This window comes from Schistocerca nitens, chromosome 5 (genome assembly GCF_023898315.1).
Source record: "Schistocerca nitens isolate TAMUIC-IGC-003100 chromosome 5, iqSchNite1.1, whole genome shotgun sequence".
NCBI lineage: Eukaryota > Metazoa > Arthropoda > Insecta > Orthoptera > Acrididae > Schistocerca > Schistocerca nitens.
In genome coordinates, this window is record NC_064618.1 from 452,089,810 (window position 1) to 452,109,642 (window position 19,833).

The following is a 19,833-nucleotide window of genomic DNA, read 5'->3' on the forward strand; positions in this document are numbered from 1 at the left end:
TCTTCAGCATGCAAAACCATGAGGAACCGAGGTGTAGCTGGTTGTGTCTTTGAATTGTTAGTGTCATTATGTTTAGTAGATATAGACTGAGAAGATGATGATTGGCTCATTGCGAGAAAATCCCCCATGACTGCCAGCATCACCAATGGTGAATGACTTCACACCTCAGGTCACACCTCCTGAACACCTGGCAGAAGAACCAATTGACAATTTGTGAAGGTAATAGCTCACACAATCATCCCTCTCAGGCCGGCCGCTGTGGCTGAGCAGTTCTAGTCGCTTCAGTCCGGAACCATGTGGCTGCTATGGTCACAGGTTTGAATCCTGCCTCAGGCAAGGATGTGTGCAATGTCCTTAGGTTAGTTACGTTTACGTAGTTCTATGTCTAGGGGACTTATGAGCTCAGGTGTTAACTCCAACAGTGCTTAGAGCCATTTGAACCATTTCTTCACCCCTCCCTGGGCCTGGCCTGTGCGAACCCTATCTGTTGACCCAGGGCTGGAAACTGTGCATTACCCATACACCTGTTACGCATCAGACACATGGGCCAGCCTTCAGGAGAGCACCGGGAGGAAAGACAAAGAAGAACCTCAAATGCCGAAGCGGAGGAAGGATAGGCGAAGGGGAATGAAGAAAGAAAAAAACTGAACGAAAGACAGTGAAGGGACTCTTCTGATGTCAAGCAACTGGAAATGCAGAACATGTTCCCAAAAATATACCAAAAATGTTCCTCAAGGTAGGGGAAAAAAGAATAACAAGAGGATAAACATGCAGCATGGAAGGGAAAAGATGCTGCAAAGGCTAGGGCCTGTGGTAGCCAAGCACGAACTTGCAAAAGAAGGCTATCTGTCTCGACCAGTCATGTGAAATAGTATTGTTTCTGTTTCTATGGCAATGTCTAAGTGTTACCACAATTCTAGGCAGACTATAACAGTCAGATAATACCAGCAAATGTATTTACACTTTGCAGTTGAAAATTGCCAATAATGCAGCCAACTATCAGAGACCTATCACTGTATGGAGTACAGCTTCATTGTAATCTACTTCAATATTTCTATCTGGTCACAACATTTCAACTGCAGCGTTAATATTCAACATTTCACGGCTTATGACCAAATTTATGTCTGCTTATTGACTGAAAAACTCATACTCATTATCAAACAACAATATGAATAATATTGTATGTTTAACAGCATGGTTAAATAAGAGACTTTTCGAGAAGACATCACAGTTATGTAACACAGGTATGTTATACTGAAAATATATTGTTAGCCAAAACTCATTTAAATAAACAGGAACATTCTATTTAAAAACATAAAACAGATGAGTATGACAATTAGTAACTACTTACCAACGCAAGAACAGCAATCGTCAAACCGTTCACCAAGACAACTGAAGCACTCCTTGCAGCATGAACAATTCTTTAGATCACACTTGCAAGACTGAGTAAGCATACATTTGCTCACCACACTTGCACACACAGCTTCATTGCATCCATCAACTATCAATGATGACACCCCCAACATTAAAGTGGCAACTACCACAAATAACACAAAACGCAACATGATGTACCAGGTCAGTTCTGAAAGACAATGGACCGCATGTTACAACAGCAATTCTATCAATATTAATAAATGCATAATTAATTTTGAATATTGTAAAATGATGCTGAACACTTACATCTTGTTAAAACTAGGGGCTTCAAATGCAGCCCATCAGCTTTGATCAGCATGGTCATCAACATTGTAACATTCATGACATAAGTAACCTATTCACAGTGACTACTTCTGAATCACTGCTTCAAGTGTTCAGTAACTACAACCACCTTCTTCTGACATTAAATTTTATGGTTTGGCCACTCATAACCACACCAGTATCTTCGAACCTAACCAAGACATCAGGCTATACTATCCCTTTCCACTCCAAGAGAAAATTTCTTAAACTATTCTCTGATATATACAAATGAGCAGAGTGTCCTCAAAGTTTGTGAAAGAAAAGTGGTTCTCATACAAAAAAATATTATCTAAGCATGAAAGTGTCTCGTCACATAACTTGAATGCAGATTGCAGCACCAGCATTTTGTGCAGTGTTGACGATATTGACTTTTGACAAAATGCTTAGAGAGAAATACAACTACTACCCAAGAGACATTAACAACATGAGTATACATAACAATATCCAAACTGAATAAAAATTGCAATACATGAAACAAAATTAGCATTTTGTTTATAATATTTAAGCATTTTGTCAAAAGCCAATATTTTCAACACTGCACAAAATGCTGGTGCTGCAATGTGCATTCAAGTTGACTTGGAACTACACATGTGATGAGACACTTTCATGCTTAGATAATTTTTTTTTTTGTATGAGAACCACTTTTCTTTCACCATCTTTGAGGACACTTTGCTCAGAGTATAAGTACAGCCTGTTGCTCTGGTGATATTAACTTCACACAAAATATGAGAGAAAGAAAAATCATTATCAGGCCAACAGAAGGACGGGTATGGTCCATGAGGATGCATGAACCTTACTGTAACATCTCCTCCTCCACAATTCACCTTCTCAACAATTCCCAAATATCAAGAAGAGTCACATGCACATGCAACATAGCAGTTGGGCTTCACAGTGCATTCTGGCATTAATGATGGAAGTGCATCTGAGAAATCATGTGCCATACTAAAATCCGTATCACAACTCAACCTTTTTGTTCCAATCTTGGTTGGTGATATTCATACAATGTGATGCATAGATCGTGTTACAGGAATTGTTTTTACATTTGTGAAATGCTGAGACAGGTAGTGTCTGACTTGTACCATTTCACCTTTTGAAACAAAGAGAACTGAAATGCCTTGCAGGTTCTTGCGACAGAATTCAAATACCTGTGAAGCTGTAAGTATTTGATCTTTATAAGATCTTTGCAAACTTGTTTTGTGACAAGTCTTTTAACAGTGCCACCAATACCATCACAGGGAGATCTGCCATGGCTGGCAGCAGAAAAGGACCAGCTGCACTTTATGTTGAAGTCGTGTTCATGGTAGCAGATATTTCTGAAATTCTTACAATTTTTATATTGTGCAGCACAACCATCAGTGAAATATTCAACATATGCAAGATGAATTTATCGAAATTCACACTTTAAAAAATTCAATACAGTCTTCTGAGTCTGATAAACCAAGGCAACATCATGTTCTAGATCATCAGAAACAATACAAAAAGGACAGGTATACACTGGCGCGCGCACCCACACACACACACACACACACACACACACACACAGACAGACAGACAGACAGACAGACAGACATTTCTTGCTTGCTGTCTGTGTATGTGTGGATGGATGTGTGTGTGTGCGCGCGCGCGCAAGTGTATACCTGTCCTTTTTTCCCCCTAAGGTAAGTCTTTCCGCTCCTGGGATTGGAATGACTCCTTACCCTCTACCTTAAAACCCACATCCTTTTGTCTTTCCCTCTCCTTCCCTCTTTCCTGATGAGGCAACAGTTCGTTGCGAAAGCTTGAATTTTGTGTGTATGTTTGTGTGTCTATCAACCTGCCAGCACTTTCGTTCGGTAAGTCACATCATCTGTGTTTTTAGATATATTTTTCCCACGTGGAATGTTTCCCCCTATATACATAGAGGGAAACATTCCACGTGGGAAAAATCCAACTACAGAGGTAGGTGTTAGTCCTGTTAAGAAACCATGATCAGTGAAGTTGAGTCGTAAGCTCTGTGTGTTAAGAAAGTGCAGAAAAATTACTAAAGCTATGTATGAATAGACTACAGCAAAACTGTCCACGCTCTTCAAAGTAGAAATTCCATCTTCAGAAGAAAATGAACCAAAGCACTCTTGCACCTCTAGCCAGCAATTTTTCACGAATATCAATTTTGAATATTGCATATCCTACAGTGACAAGGTGCAAATTTTAAATATTATTCCAGAGACTTTTCAAAGAAAATTTTGAACCAATTTCCGTCAGTATCAAAGTACACGGTAGACAAATCAAGAAATGTGAGGTCTGTAAAAGGAGTCTTTGAAAGACCAGATCCCTATTATGGCCATTCTGTAGAAGCAGCTCAAGTTCAAATAGTGCAGTCATTTTATTTGGAAGATAAATGGGACTTTTTTCGCCAGAGTGCCAACAAAAAAGACACTATAACTGTAACAGTTGAAGGTCAAAAAGTTGTGAAAGTGAAGAGGTACATGACTCGAAGTATTAAAGAAACTTTTGCAATTTATAAGAGCAACCATACAATTTCACACATTGGAAGATCAAAATTTTGTGCACCAAAAACCTATGTAGGTAGTTCCACACCCACGTAGAGATGTCTGTTTGTACGTACTGCACTAATTTTGAACTTTGTGTGGTAACTTTGAAGCACTTACTGGAGCAAGTGACATATGACACCTGTGTGAAGTCATTAGTAGTCTGTGACATTAGGCGAGAGACGTTTTTGTTACTAGAATGTTGTGACTGCCCTGGAAAGGGAGGAGTGTCCTTACTGACACTTGGCCTGGAAGACATAGCAGACAACTATGCAGAAATTACATATTCAAGATGGGAGGAAAATAAACTAATTAAGAAAACTGTTGCCTTTGACAGCTTCATTGATGAACTTCGTAAATGGTCTGTGAAAGCAGTAACACACCAGCATCGAAAGAAATTGCAACAACACATTGCAGAAGTGAAAGGGGGTTTACAATCTGAAGAACTATATTTAGTACTTCACTGTGATTTTGCTGAGAACTGGTCTGTACTTCTCCCACAAGAATTACAAGGATATAATTGGAGTAATGACCAGGTTTCAATTTTTACAGGAGTGACATATTTTCAAAACAAGACCACAAGTGCTGCAGTGATGACACAGTACATGTCTCAGTTCATGCTTTGCTAGCAATGCGCAAAATTCTTCAACTGCAAAGAGGAGCAGAGAAGATCATCATCATTTCTGATGTTGCTCCTAGTCATTTTAAAAATTGTTACCAGCTGTTTGAATTGAGTAAGTCACTTGTGCCAACTGACTGGGTATACAGTGCTGCTGGTCACAGGAAGGGGCCTTGTGTTAAAAGGTGTAGGAGGCCTGCTGAAGCACCATGCTATGAAACAATCTTTCCAGACCAAATACAGCTGCGATTCAGAATGCTGTGGGTTTTACGAGAGTCGTGAAATCTTACACATCCACAGCCCTCATTCTTTTGTCCAAGAGGAAATCGAACAATTCCATGAGCAGAAAAAGAAGAATGGCCCAAACAACCTACTCCTGTGAAAGGAATTCAGAAGACACATTTTTGGACTCAATGTGATGGGCAAACTCATATTGCAAGCACTTTAAAGAGCAAGAAAGAAGAAATTTCGTTTGTCCGGCCAACACCTCAGAAACAGCAGGATAATATTCAGATTCACAACCTGAGAAGGGGGTGTTTGTGGCGTGTGTGTATGACTGACGGGTGGATTACAGAGATTATAGATACCAGTTATGAGTTAAACAAACTTGTAGTGAACTTTATACTGCCACATTAAGCAGCTGCTGGATAAAGGTTTCCAGCTGAAGGACAGCAACAATGCCATTAGTGTTACTTCCTATTGGTTCAACACAAAGGCATCACTCTACATCAAAGGAAGGTAATGAAGCAGTGGAACCCAGTTTTAGTTCATTGACTGGCTAATTTCAGTACAAAACAGAGTGCACAGAAGTTGTATAAATTGAAACCTTTAAGTCTCTGGACCTTTCAAATACATTTTGGAACCATTTAAAATGCTTGAAACATGAGTCTCTTACTCATCTTTCAAAACTAAAAGCATGTTAAATAAGGCTAGTTTAGATTTTTATGGGCTTGCTATGTAATAATGTGGTAATAAAAAAGGTTTTATGTATGGCAAAAATTTCAAATGTTCATATCACCTGTTCAACCTAAAAGTGGAAACTCCTTTTCACGGAATGTAGAACTATGTGGTACTAACCAAAAGAAAAATATCAAAATTTTATGGATTGGCATTTCTGAAAAAAAAAAAAAATTTCCATAAATTAGCTATAAAAAACATTCAGAACGCTATAGTAAAAGAACTTTGACAGATAAGCCCAAATCGAGGATTTCTTTGTAATCACAAAGCAATTACCTTTAAAATAAAAAAAAATCTAGAACTGGTCCAGAGATACAGCATTTTAAAATTTTTTCTAAAATTCGCATGTTCAAAATGGTATGTCCAGTGTCATCTTTGGAGGGCTGTATCTCGGAGCAGAAATTTTTTTGGAGATAACAAAAAAATGTGAGTTCCTTGCTTTATTTTAACATACGCTAAATTCAATAACATCCGAGACTATGAAGGTAAGATTTTTTCCTAGCCTGCCTGAATCGATATGGACTATGCCAAACTAAATTGTGCTCTTTTAAAATTTTACGAAAATATATTTTTGCAGGTTACCAGTATGAATGTTTTGGACACACAATTTATTTTGTAGCAAATCAGTGTTTGTATTTCACAGTTCTGCCAAAGAATGTATCACCCCTGAATTTCACTGTAGATAAACGCAAATAAACGTGAATTTTTGAGAATTTTCAGTAGCTACTGTTGTTGTTTGCATAATCTATGAACAATTTGTAGCAAATCGGTGTTCATGATTTAGTTACTGTAGCAGATTTTCTAACTAACATATTCTGTTACATCTAGTTTTCCCTTGAAGAGGAGTAACCCTAATTATTATCTGGATTTTTCGTAAATTAACTCTCTTTTGAGTTAGCTAACAACTATAATTAACGTCAAAACATTTTAGGAAACTAGTAAATTTTACCACAGGTTTTTGTACAGCCTTGACAGAAATCTCATTTTGTGTATTTGCTTCAATTATTATAGGGAATTAGCATCTTTTAGCTCAACAGATTAAAAGATAATCAGCGGGCTTAATTTAAAGTTATTTGTGCACTGCCTTGTAATACACTGCACCAGCCAAAATGCAGACCCACTGTGAATGCTGTTCTCAAACACAGGATGAGTTGGTTAATGTTTGTAAACAGCTGGAAATTGCCCTGACTATTGCTAAACAATTGGCAGCTGCTGCTAATCAGTGTGTTGGGAGAGCTGTGATAAATGTACCAAAGATACCTAATGTATTATCCTCTCCTGTGGGTCCTACTTCCTCTACAGAAAATAGAGGATATGTTATTACCCATCCAGTTGACTGCGAGTGGTGTGTCAATGGTAGATGTAGGCATCTTTTACAGTTTGGATGGGGACTAGGGAAGACAGGGAGGACTCAGGCTGTTGTACTGATCCCCCAACCAACAAGTTTCAGGTGCTGTTTTTCATTAAAACTGAAACTGAGACAGTTTGACTCACTTCACCTGTTTTGAGGAAACATGTTTTTTCCAGTGTAAGAAGAAGGCAAACGCAAAGGGATAGGGGCCTATTAAGCTTCAAATGTACAGTGAATGGTGGTACCCTTTAGGGAAATGGCAGCAAAGGACAGGAAAGGACAATGGCTGCTCTTAGTGTGTATGCCTGGGGCCTCATTCAGTATGTTGAAGAGGCTATTCCAGCAGCCATTCGAGAACAGGGTGCAACCAACCAGGGAGTGTGGCACACATTGAAACAAACGACGCCTGTCGTCTGAGCTCTGAGATCATTCTTGGGCCATTCCAGTGAATGGTGGAGAAGGTTGAGAAGACCAACCCTGTGCATGGAGTTTCAATGAAACCCATAATTTGCTTTATTTTTCCCTGAACTGATAGTGACCATTTGCTTCTGAGCCGAGTGGAAGGACTGAACAAGATACCTCAAAAGTTCTGTGAAAAGCTAGGCTGCAACTTCCTGGACTTGTGCCATATGCTTGAGAACTGTAGGGTCCTCTAAATAGGTCACATATGCACTACACATCAGAGGCTGCTAATCACTTAACTGATTGTGTTGCTGGAGACTTTAATTATCCAAAAATCAATTGAGGAAATTACAGGTCTGTAAGTGATGGGTGTGATAAGACAGCCTGTGAAACTTTACTAAATATATTCTCTGAAAAATACCTAGAGCAGATAGTTAGGAATCACACTCATGATGTAAATATATCGGATCTAATGGCAACAAGTAGACCAGACCTCTTTGAGGACATCCACATCAAAAATGGTATCAGTGACCATGACATGGTTTGGGTAACAATGATTACCGAAGTACAAAGAATAACTGAAACAAGCAGAAAGATATATAGGTTCACTAAAGTATATAAAAAAAATCACTAGTGTCATACCTCAATGAGAAACTAGGAACTTTCAGCACAAGTCAGGAGCATGCAGAGGAAATTCTGGCTCAAGTTTAAAAGAATAGTTGACCACACACTGGATAGATATGAACCCAGTAGAACAGTTCATAATGGGAGGGAACCTACATGATATACACACACCATAAAGAAACTTCTAAAGAAATAGAGATTACTGCACAGTAGGTGTAAAATAAAGAGTAGGGCTGTAGATAGAGAGATGCTGAATGAAATGTGTTTGGCTGTCAAGAGAACAATGCGTGATGCCTTCAATGACTACACAGAATATTGTCACATGATCTTTCACAGAACCCAAAGAAATTCATGTCATATGTAAAGGCTGTTAGTGGCATCAAAGTTAGTGTCCAGTCCCTAGCGAATGAACTGACATTGAGGGAAGCAAAGCAAAAGCTACAGTTGTTTCACATATTTTAGTCCCCATTCGCCCCTCAACCAGATTCTACACTTTTTATGTGCATGGTACGATCACGTAATTTTGCTTTTATTTAGTTGCTTGCATACTAAGTTTTTCACCCTCTAGTGTCATACCTCAATGAGAAACTAGGAACTTTCAGCACAAGTCAGGAGCATGCAGAGGAAATTCTGGCTCAAGTTTAAAAGAATAGTTGACCACACACTGGATAGATATGAACCCAGTAGAACAGTTCATAATGGGAGGGAACCTACATGGTATACACACACCATAAAGAAACTTCTAAAGAAATAGAGATTACTGCACAGTAGGTGTAAAATAAAGAGTAGGGCTGTAGATAGAGAGATGCTGAATGAAATGTGTTTGGCTGTCAAGAGAACAATGCGTGATGCCTTCAATGACTACACAGAATATTGTCACATGATCTTTCACAGAACCCAAAGAAATTCATGTCATATGTAAAGGCTGTTAGTGGCATCAAAGTTAGTGTCCAGTCCCTAGCGAATGAACTGACATTGAGGGAAGCAAAGCAAAAGCTACAGTTGTTTCACATATTTTAGTCCCCATTCGCCCCTCAACCAGATTCTACACTTTTTATGTGCATGGTACGATCACGTAATTTTGCTTTTATTTAGTTGCTTGCATACTAAGTTTTTCACCCTCTAGTGTCATACCTCAATGAGAAACTAGGAACTTTCAGCACAAGTCAGGAGCATGCAGAGGAAATTCTGGCTCAAGTTTAAAAGAATAGTTGACCACACACTGGATAGATATGAACCCAGTAGAACAGTTCATAATGGGAGGGAACCTACATGGTATACACACACCATAAAGAAACTTCTAAAGAAATAGAGATTACTGCACAGTAGGTGTAAAATAAAGAGTAGGGCTGTAGATAGAGAGATGCTGAATGAAATGTGTTTGGCTGTCAAGAGAACAATGCGTGATGCCTTCAATGACTACACAGAATATTGTCACATGATCTTTCACAGAACCCAAAGAAATTCATGTCATATGTAAAGGCTGTTAGTGGCATCAAAGTTAGTGTCCAGTCCCTAGCGAATGAACTGACATTGAGGGAAGCAAAGCAAAAGCTACAGTTGTTTCACATATTTTAGTCCCCATTCGCCCCTCAACCAGATTCTACACTTTTTATGTGCATGGTACGATCACGTAATTTTGCTTTTATTTAGTTGCTTGCATACTAAGTTTTTCACCCTCTAGTGTCATACCTCAATGAGAAACTAGGAACTTTCAGCACAAGTCAGGAGCATGCAGAGGAAATTCTGGCTCAAGTTTAAAAGAATAGTTGACCACACACTGGATAGATATGAACCCAGTAGAACAGTTCATAATGGGAGGGAACCTACATGATATACACACACCATAAAGAAACTTCTAAAGAAATAGAGATTACTGCACAGTAGGTGTAAAATAAAGAGTAGGGCTGTAGATAGAGAGATGCTGAATGAAATGTGTTTGGCTGTCAAGAGAACAATGCGTGATGCCTTCAATGACTACACAGAATATTGTCACATGATCTTTCACAGAACCCAAAGAAATACATGTCATATGTAAAGGCCGTTAGTGGCATCAAAGTTAGTGTCCAGTCCCTAGCGAATGAACTGACATTGAGGGAAGCAAAGCAAAAGCTGAAATGTTTAACTTGATCTTCGAAGGAAAACACAGGAGAATTGCCCCAATTTAACCCTTGTACAATTGGAAAAATGAATGAAATAAGTACTGCATCAGTGGCATTGAGAAACAGCTGAAATCATTTAAATTGAACAAAGCTCCAGGGCCAAATGGGATCACTGAGTTAGCACCTCTCCTAACTATAACCTATCCTAGACCCCTCAGACACAAAACAGTGTCCAGTTCTTGGAAAAGGACACGGTTAACACCTGCCTACAAGAAGGGGAGTAGAAGTGATCCACAAAACTATACCGTCAAATATCCTTGACACTGATTTGTAGTAGGACCTTAGAATACATTCCAAGCTTGAACATAATGAGGTACCTCGAACAGAATGACCTCCTCAATGCCAACCAGCACGGTTTTCGAAAACACGATCGTGTGAAACCGAACTTGAACTTTTCTCACATGACATACTTTGGATCAAGGCAACCAAGTAGATGCACTATTTTTTAATTTCTGAAAAGCATTTGACTCGGTACCGCACCTAAGTTTACGATCTAAAGTACGAGATCATATGGTGTAGCAAGTGAAATTTGTGACTGGACTTATGCGGGGGAGGACACAACATGTTATCTTGGATGGAGAGTCACAGTCAGATGTAGAAGTTAACTCCGGTTGTACCCAGGGATGTGTGTTGGGACTCTTGCTATTCATGTTCTATATTACTGACCTTGAAGACAATATTAATAGTAAAGTCAGTGTTTCTTCAAAAGATGCAGAACTAACTGAAAGAAGCTGCATAAATATTCAGTCAGCTCCTGATACGATTTCCTCTAAATGTTCAGAAAGGTAAAGTCTTGCCCTTCACAAAATGAAAAATGTAGTATCTTATAACTGTAATATCAATGAGTCAATGTTAGAATTGGCCAGTCATACAAATACCTGGGTGTAAAAGTTTGTAGGGATATGAAATGGAATGATCACATAGGTTCAGTTGTGGGTAAAGTAGGTGGTAGCCTTTGGTTTATTGGTAGAATACTGGGGAAGTATGATTAGTCAACAAGAGATTGCTTACTAATTACTCATGCAACCAGTTCTAGAATACTGCTCAAGGGTGTGGGACCAGTGAAAGATGGGACTATCAGGGGATATTGAATGTATATAGAGAAAGGCAGCACGTATGGTCACAGGTTTGTTTAATTGGTGGGAGAGTGTCACAGAGATACTGAAGGAACTGAACGGAAAGACTCTTGAAGATATAGGCTATGTAAAATATCCCAAGAAAGTCTATTAAGAAAGTTTCAGGAATCGGCTTTAAATGGCGACTACATGTATGTACTACAACCCCCTATTTCTTGCTCACAAAGGGATTATGAGGATAAGATTAGAATAATTACTGCACACACACACACACACACAGATGCATTCAAACAATCTTTCTTCCCATGCTCTGTTTGTGAGTGGAACAGGAAGAAACCCTACAAACTAGTACAATGGCATGTACCAGGTGCCATACACCTAATGGCGGTTTGCAATGTATAGATTTAGATGTGTTTAATTTAGTGCCATACTCTTGTAAGTATGACTTATTAAGAGTCAAGTTTAACAGATGTCATGTGATTAATGCATGAATCCATTTTCATTTATTAGTAATCATTTTATCTGTTTTTGTTATGTTACATGCACAGTTCCAAGACAGCCATTACACTATTCCCTACAAGTTTAGAAACAAAAACAACCATAAAACTGTCTTAACATTGGGTGTGACTCTACAACAAAAAAGTGGAAAACTGTAGAAATCACACAATTCTAATTTCTGGTGTGTGAAAACAACAACAAACACCAGAAACTTAATCTTAACGACACAATCACCTACGGTATACCCATGAAATAGGCGATTAAACTCTAGGCGGTCAGCTCATAATACAAGCGAGCATTTGTTGGACACTAAAATCAAAATGTCATTTGAAGTCCTTGCACCCAGCGACTGCGCTCGAGGGTGAAAAACTTAGTATGCAAGCAACTAAATAAAAGCAAAATTACGTGATCGTACCATGCACATAAAAAGTGTAGAATCTGGTTGAGGGGCGAATGGGGACTAAAATATATGAAACAACTGTAGCAACAAGGAACCCATAGGATACACAACACACGATAAAGTACAATAAATATATGACAATCACAGGTACGCCACATTTACGAGAAAACAATGAAATTATTACATACGATTTTCAAGGCAAGCGATCTATGTAGTACTTGAGCCCTGTTTGTAATGTATACCAAACTCAAACTTTTCACAGACTTAAACTTAATTTACCACCACATTTTGAAAAAACTAAATAATAATATTATGATATTATAGGCTGCTCATAAAAAGGAGCAATAGGAAAACCTAATATTACAAAGTAATATACGCTGCTGTTTGTTACTTTTAAGCATGCCCATTTCCATCACAGAAATCGTACAGTACAGCAGTGATATGGCTTGATAGACGTATCTAATACACGTTTTACTTGCCTAACTTCTGCACTACCCCTTCCGATTCTTTTTACGTTAGTCGAAATCTGCTAAACGTTTACACACATTTTACTTGAAAACACTCAAAATGCCACCATTAAACAAACAATAAGCACTGCAGTGGATCCAACGTTCTAGTTTGACAATTGGCGTCCATTATTCGAATGTTTCACTTGCCATTTGCCAACATGAAGAAAAAACACTTTCATAACTATAATTACTGGAAAGTGGAAAATATCTGAACTACCCATGCATGGACTTGAAGTTATTATAAATATTAAGAATAATCTGTCCTCACTGACTGTATCTACAATTAAGGCGAAGCGAGCGCACACTTTTGCATTTCGAATTTGTCGAAGTTCGTTGTGGTGTTGACGAGTACTCGCTTTGGAGACTGTATTCGCACATTGGTATGCTAGTCGTTCTGGGACAACGAATATCCCTTAGTCAGTCAGCATCCGTGTGGAATGGAAATGCTTCTTATTCTCAATAAAACTAGCTTTTTTCCATAGGCGATTTCTGTCGCTTGTAGGCTCTTTCAGTTCCAGCTCCTTTTCTCAAGCTTAGCTCAAGGGATACTATTAAATAATTCTCCTTTTGCAGTCCTATGTCTTTTGCGATTCACATTAATCTTTCTACGTTATCAAGCATCGTAAACGGCATTTCCTTTTTTCACGGCTCGATAAAGATGCATTCCAAATTATCGGTTCATTTCTGTACCATTGGGGCAGTTAATTTCTTAAGACAAGTGCGATAACAAATGGTCAAATACGTTCGCTGAACGCGAATACGTAACAGACTCCAGGGGTCAAAAAAGAAACGCGAAAGGAAATTCCATTGTATTGAATGCGACATTATATACAATTTATAAACGTGAATCGTTAAGAGTCAGTAGAAGATGGGTAATATTTCTAAGTCACAGAAATTTAGTTTCTTGTGGCAAGAAAACAATATCGAATAGATTGTTGAACGGATGCTTACCCACGAAAGATTGTGAGCAGAACCGAACAGTGGATGTAACTGCTATTCCAAGAATGCTTGGACGACGTTCATGGGGACGTATAGACGAGAATGTTTACCGATACTTTAACGTGACACACACAGCTGGTAAGGACGAGCACCAAAGCTTACAGGCATTTGGTAAACAGCTGTCCACACATCCCCTCTACTCGACTGTTTTGGAATTTCCTTTAATGTGCACGTTTCGATTCCTGATCACAATGACGTGAATTTGCGCGGTATGCATATAAGTTACGCTTCCCCAATTTGGAACACACAGGCTTTCGCTCGGTTCATATGTCGTCATGCATTCCTGGAGACAAGACGTATCACTCCTGCACTAATACTCCCTTCCGACTGATTATCGACTTACAAAGAAAATAATGTAACTAAGTTTACGAAATCCACAGAGCAGAATCCCGGTATAACTATAGTGGCAAATGAAACGACAGGCAAACTGTGAGCCATACGGTTCGTTATTGAATCGATTTTTTAGCAGCATTCATACCGCAACGATATGCTGACGAATATCTTTTAACAATATGGAATACAAGACGGCTACTGATTGCTCACTAGTAACATCAAACTGCCCTTTGCTACAATTTATGAATATCAAACCTTTTCTAATACAATGGTAACATGCAATACTACACTAATGGAGTTACTTTCTGCTATAATATTTACCATGAACATATTAGGATGCTTGGGAAAAAAATTAGCACAGCATGCTATGCCTTACAAATATTAGTCACTGTGCGCAATAGTTCATGCCAGAGAATGATATACTTTGCACACATACATTCTATAATAAGTTACGGCATAACATTCTGGGGTGCAAATGCCCAAAATGTGAAATATGCGTTCAGATTGCAAAAACGAGCTATCAGAATAATGAGCAAGAGCCACAAAATAGCACACTGCAGAGAGCTATTTAAAAAATGGGGTATTCTGACAATCCCATGTGAATATATCTTGCAAACTACAGTTTTTATTAACAAAAATATTGAGCAATATTTAGCAAACAGCTGCATACATAATCACCAAACCAGAAACAGCAATTGCTTGTAACTAGACAGAATGAATAAAACTAAAACCCAAACCACTATGTTTTACTGAGGTGTCAAGATATATAATAAATTGCCAAAAGAAATCAAAAACATAAAGGAACTCTGTAAATTTAAAGCATTCCTTAACGAATATTTATTAAAAAATAGTTTTTACTCGATTAGAGAATTCATGCAGCATAAAATTGGCGTAAATAAATAATCAGGTTACAAAGTGGACATTCTAGATTGTAATTTACCCATACAAGTATTAGAGGAGTTTTGTGATCTATTTCTTGTGATTGAAGCAGGTTCTTCTGCATTATGTAATTCAATGATAAATTGTGTGTGTATATATATAGTATTTCATTATCTTATGTGACAAAATAATGTACATATGTATGTATAATGACAACATCCATACAAAGAAATTTGTTTACAGATGAATAAATAAATAAATAAACAATTTAAGCTCATGAAGAATATCAGGTTTATTATGGACACCCCTAAACCTGGGCCACAGAGAGAGGGTTCTTTTTCTATTGTCTGATAGGGTGTTGCACAAGAGTTTGGTAAATGTTAATTACTGTTGAAAGCATGCCAGGGTTTATTATTTTGTTTCATTCTTTATAGTTTTCAGTTTTTAGTATTTTCATACAGCCGGCTTCATCAATGTACACAGTGGAGTCGAGATTTATACAGTTAAGAAAACGTTAGAGAAGTGCTTGTGTTTGGGGGCAGTGCAACTGGCAGCAGTCTGGAGACACCAAGAAGCTGTGTTCACCAGAGTCGACAGGTTTCAGACTGATACACCCAGAATGCAGCAGTTTATATTCACTTAGAGATGTCACTGAAATAATCAAGGATTTTCAGGAAAAATGATAAAGACTTAACATCCTGTTGAGGACAATCTCATTATATACAGAATAAAGGTTGGAATTAGGAATTGATGGAGAAGGAAATTGCCCTTTTCAAAGAATCCAGTCCAAAATTTGCATCAAGTGATTTAGCAATACCATAAACAATGTCAATCTAGTTAGCCAGATAGGTACGTGAACCAAACTACCATCCTCCTGAGAGCAAACCCGCTGTCTTACCAGCTGAAAAGCAATAACTCCTATGATTATGATGGTATTACAATCAAAGCACAAAAATCTCATGGTGTGATGGTAGTTCCCCAATTGATTTAACTCTGTAAATAATCAATGAATCAAGATTTATTTCCCAAAAAACTGACAGCAGTAATGCTCATTAATAAAAAAAAGGGGATAAGCATGTCACCTCTAATTGCAGATCCATCTTACTCCTTACCACATTCCAAAACATTTCTGAGAAGGTCTTGTATTAAAGCTTGTTATAACATTAAGTTTTCAACAACAGTTCTTTCATTCATTCATTCACTCACTCACTTATTCAAATGTCATGTTTTGCAAACCTGTCAAGAAGAAGAACCTTTAGAAATGTGCAACCTGACAAGTTACACTTTAACACACAGAAGCAACCCCGATTGTTACTTCTGTAAAGTACACGTACAAAAATTATGACTCGCAGTAATCTGCTTAAACTGATAATTATGGTAATTACTTCTAGATTACCTTATATATGTATGTTTAAAAAAAAAACAGCTACTCCAAAAAAATCTGTGCCCCTCCTACATTATGCAACTGCTGTTTTTATCTAGCACAATTTGACTTCTGTGAAGCCTTCTCTATATAGAAAGCAATAGATGATCTCTGAAAATGAGTCACTCCTGCTCTCTCTGCGAAAGCTAATGCTCAAACTCAGTTCTGATAGAACTAAACAACAGAAATTACCCTCCAGTCATTTTGTGTGATCTTACCAAGGAGTTGTGTAGATTCTAAAATTCTATTAGGGAAACTGAAATGTTATGATGTCACAAACATCTCTGTTGCCTGGATGGAGTCACCAAGAGAAAACAGAAGGAATTTAATAAATGATATCTGAGTGAGAAACCATTAATTATGCAGTCCCACAAGGTCCAGTTCTCGGCCAATGCCTGTTCTTGTCATTCATAAATAATTTACCGAAGGCTTTGGAGGGAAATTCAAAACCTGATATGTTTGCAGATGATACATGTATACTGATAAGGGGGCCCAAATACAGCCATACTAGGGACACACTGGGATATAATGGAACAAACTTGCCATTGTTTCACTACAAACACCTTTACTCTCAGTATTACAAAAACTCAAATCATTCAATTTAGTACCATAAGGAAAGATTAATTGACACATACAAAATGAAACTTGTCCTAGCCATCCATACAGATGATAAACTGAGGAAGCACCAGCACAAGCACAGTTTTAAGTTAACGAGCAAGCTCCTTTCTGCCTACTTTTCACTTAGAAATCTCTCTCATTCTGTTGTCCTAGAGTCAGGATTGTATGCATACTTCCACTCATCAGTGTACTAAGGCATAAACTTCTGAGGCAGTGGAGACAAGGCCAAAGAAATGTTCATTATATAAAAGTATGAAATAATAATGTTATGTAAAGCAGGTATTCAAACATCTTGCAGAATTCTCTTCAAGGATTTTGGGATTCTTACACAAATGTGGAGCATACATTTACTTATTAAGGGAATTTATGGTTAATCAGAGTGGATTCAGGAGAAACTGTGAATTTAAAATAAAATTAATTTCCATGAAAAAATTGCATTTCTTTCTAGGATTCTGATTAGAGGTTTTATATTCTGGTGCTAAATTGGTAACAGGTTAGCAGTAGACAGGCAAGAAATAGGAAGTTTCCCAATATTCAAAACTGAAATAAAAGTGTAAGTTATTAGCCATTCCATCTAAAATTTATTATACTGTTTGGACTGAGGGATGTAAATAACACTCAGCTCTAATGTTTGTATTAACCAGATTTTGTCTTTGTCACAATATACCTTATACTGTTCTGTGTAAAGTTACATAAATGCTTTGATGAAGTATTGGCCATTTCTCTCTCTCTCTCTCTCTCTCTCTCTCTCTCTCTCTCTCTCTCACGCAAACACAACTCACACATATGACCATAGTCTCTGGCTGAATCCAGACTCGGAGAGTCTCACTGTGTGTGTTGCATTTGTTGTCTATTTTCAACAAAGGCCTTGTTGGCAGAAAGCTCACTTTCTAACACTCTTTTTGTTGTACCTATCTGCAACTCAGCATATCGGCTATATGGTGAGTAACAACTATGCTCTTCATAATCTTGTTATAATCTATGTTAGTTGGCCATGACTGCATTTGCATATTTTTAAAATATTTTTATTTTTGAAATAAACAAGTTATCAAACTGATCAATTAAAAGCAAAATTATAGTCTGCATATGGTCACATACCTCTAACCAGTATAAAGGATTCCTTGTTACCAAGGGACCTTGGTATCAGCACAGAATGCCTCATCAGTTGGAATAGGGCTCAGTCTTCCTAAAATGTTAGGAGAGCCAAAGAGGTTGGTGTTCTAGATATTATGCTGACAGTATATCATTGCAGTCAGCCACAAATGTAAACAAATGAGAACTTGGACTGTTCTCTGGGAGAGGAGCAGTGCACTCTTGAAGAGCTGCCATCCTATGTCCACATTCTGTGTTTCCACAAAATAAAACTGACATAATGATCTTAGGGATCATTGATTCCTTTTTTCTGGTGAGAGTCTCATTCAAAGCCCTTTATGCACCAGGATTAGTCTCATTTTAAAATTAGGAAAAAAACAAGCAATCCACAATGCAAAGCAAATTGGAGTGCAAAAAACATTTGGTAAATGCTACAGCACAGTTGTTTGCTGTGGATGGCAGTGGTAGTTCAGGCCCGACCTCTACCAGTAATGTACATGACCATAGTTCAAAACACTCCCCACCTAAAACTGCCACGATATACAGGGTTATTACAAATGATTGAAGCGATTTCACAGCTCTACAATAACTTTATTATTTGAGATATTTTCACAATGCTTTGCACACACGTACAAAAACTCAAAAAGTTTTTTTAGGCATTCACAAATGTTCGATATGTGCCCCTTTAGTGATTCGGCAGACATCAAGCCGATAATCAAGTTCCTCCCACACTCGGCGCAGCATATCCCCATCAATGAGTTCGAAAGCATCGTTGATGCAAGCTCGCAGTTCTCGCACGTTTCTTGGTAGAGGAGGTTTAAACACTGAATCTTTCACATAACCCCACAGAAAGAAATCGCATGGGGTTAAGTCGGGAGAGCATAGAGGCCATGACATGAATTGCTGATCATGATCTTAACCACGACCGATCCATTGGTTTTCCAATCTCCTGTTTAAGAAATGCCGAACATCATAATGGAAGTGCGGTGGAGCACCATCCTGTTGAAAGATGAAGTGGGTGCTGTCGGTCTCCAGTTGTGGCATGAGCCAATTTTCCAGCATGTCCAGATACACGTGTCCTGTAACGTTTTTTTCGCAGAAGAAAAAGGGGCCGTAAACTTTAAACCGTGAGATTGCACAAAACACGTTAACTTTTGGTGAACTGCGAATTTGCTGCACGAATGTGTGAGGATTCTCTACCGCCCAGATTCGCACATTGTGTCTGTTCACTTCACCATTAAGAAAAAATGTTGCTTCATCACTGAAAACAAGTTTCACACTGAACGCATCCTCTTCCATGAGCTGTTGCAACCGCGCCGAAAATTCAAAGCGTTTGACTTTGTCATTGGGTGTCAGGGCTTGTAGCAATTGTAAACGGTAAGGCTTCTGCTTTAGCCTTTTCCGTAAGATTTTCCAAACCGTCGGCTGTGGTACGTTTAGCTCCCTGCTTGCTTTATTCGTCGACTTTCGCGGGATACGCGTGAAACTTGCCCGCATGCGTTCAACCGTTTCTTCGCTCACTGCAGGCCGACCTGTTGATTTCCCCTTACAGAGGCATCCAGAAGCTTTAAACTGCGCATACCATCGCCGAATGGAGTTAGCAGTTGGTGGATCTTTGTTGAACTTCGT

The 19,833-nt window shown here is 38.3% G+C and overlaps 1 protein-coding gene across 4 annotated transcripts in view; it reads right to left on the reverse strand.

Moving 5' to 3' along the window:
* The window catches only part of LOC126260902 (protein twisted gastrulation-like), a 58,749-nt gene extending 44,670 nt beyond the window's left edge, over positions 1-14,079 (reverse strand). The window contains exons 1-2 of one of the 4 annotated variants that reach the window (XM_049958358.1): positions 13,812-14,079; positions 1,352-1,582 (exon numbers count right to left, since the gene is read on the reverse strand). In XM_049958358.1, coding sequence (XP_049814315.1) covers positions 1,352-1,565 — 214 coding nt within the window. In that variant the 5' untranslated portion in view covers positions 1,566-1,582; positions 13,812-14,079. Of the gene's footprint in view, positions 1-1,351; positions 1,583-1,680; positions 1,828-12,830; positions 13,010-13,132; positions 13,262-13,811 lie in introns of those variants that run through there. The other 3 variants (XM_049958356.1, XM_049958357.1, XM_049958359.1) reach the window with 3 other exon arrangements.
* Between the last annotated feature and the right edge of the window lie 5,754 nt (positions 14,080-19,833).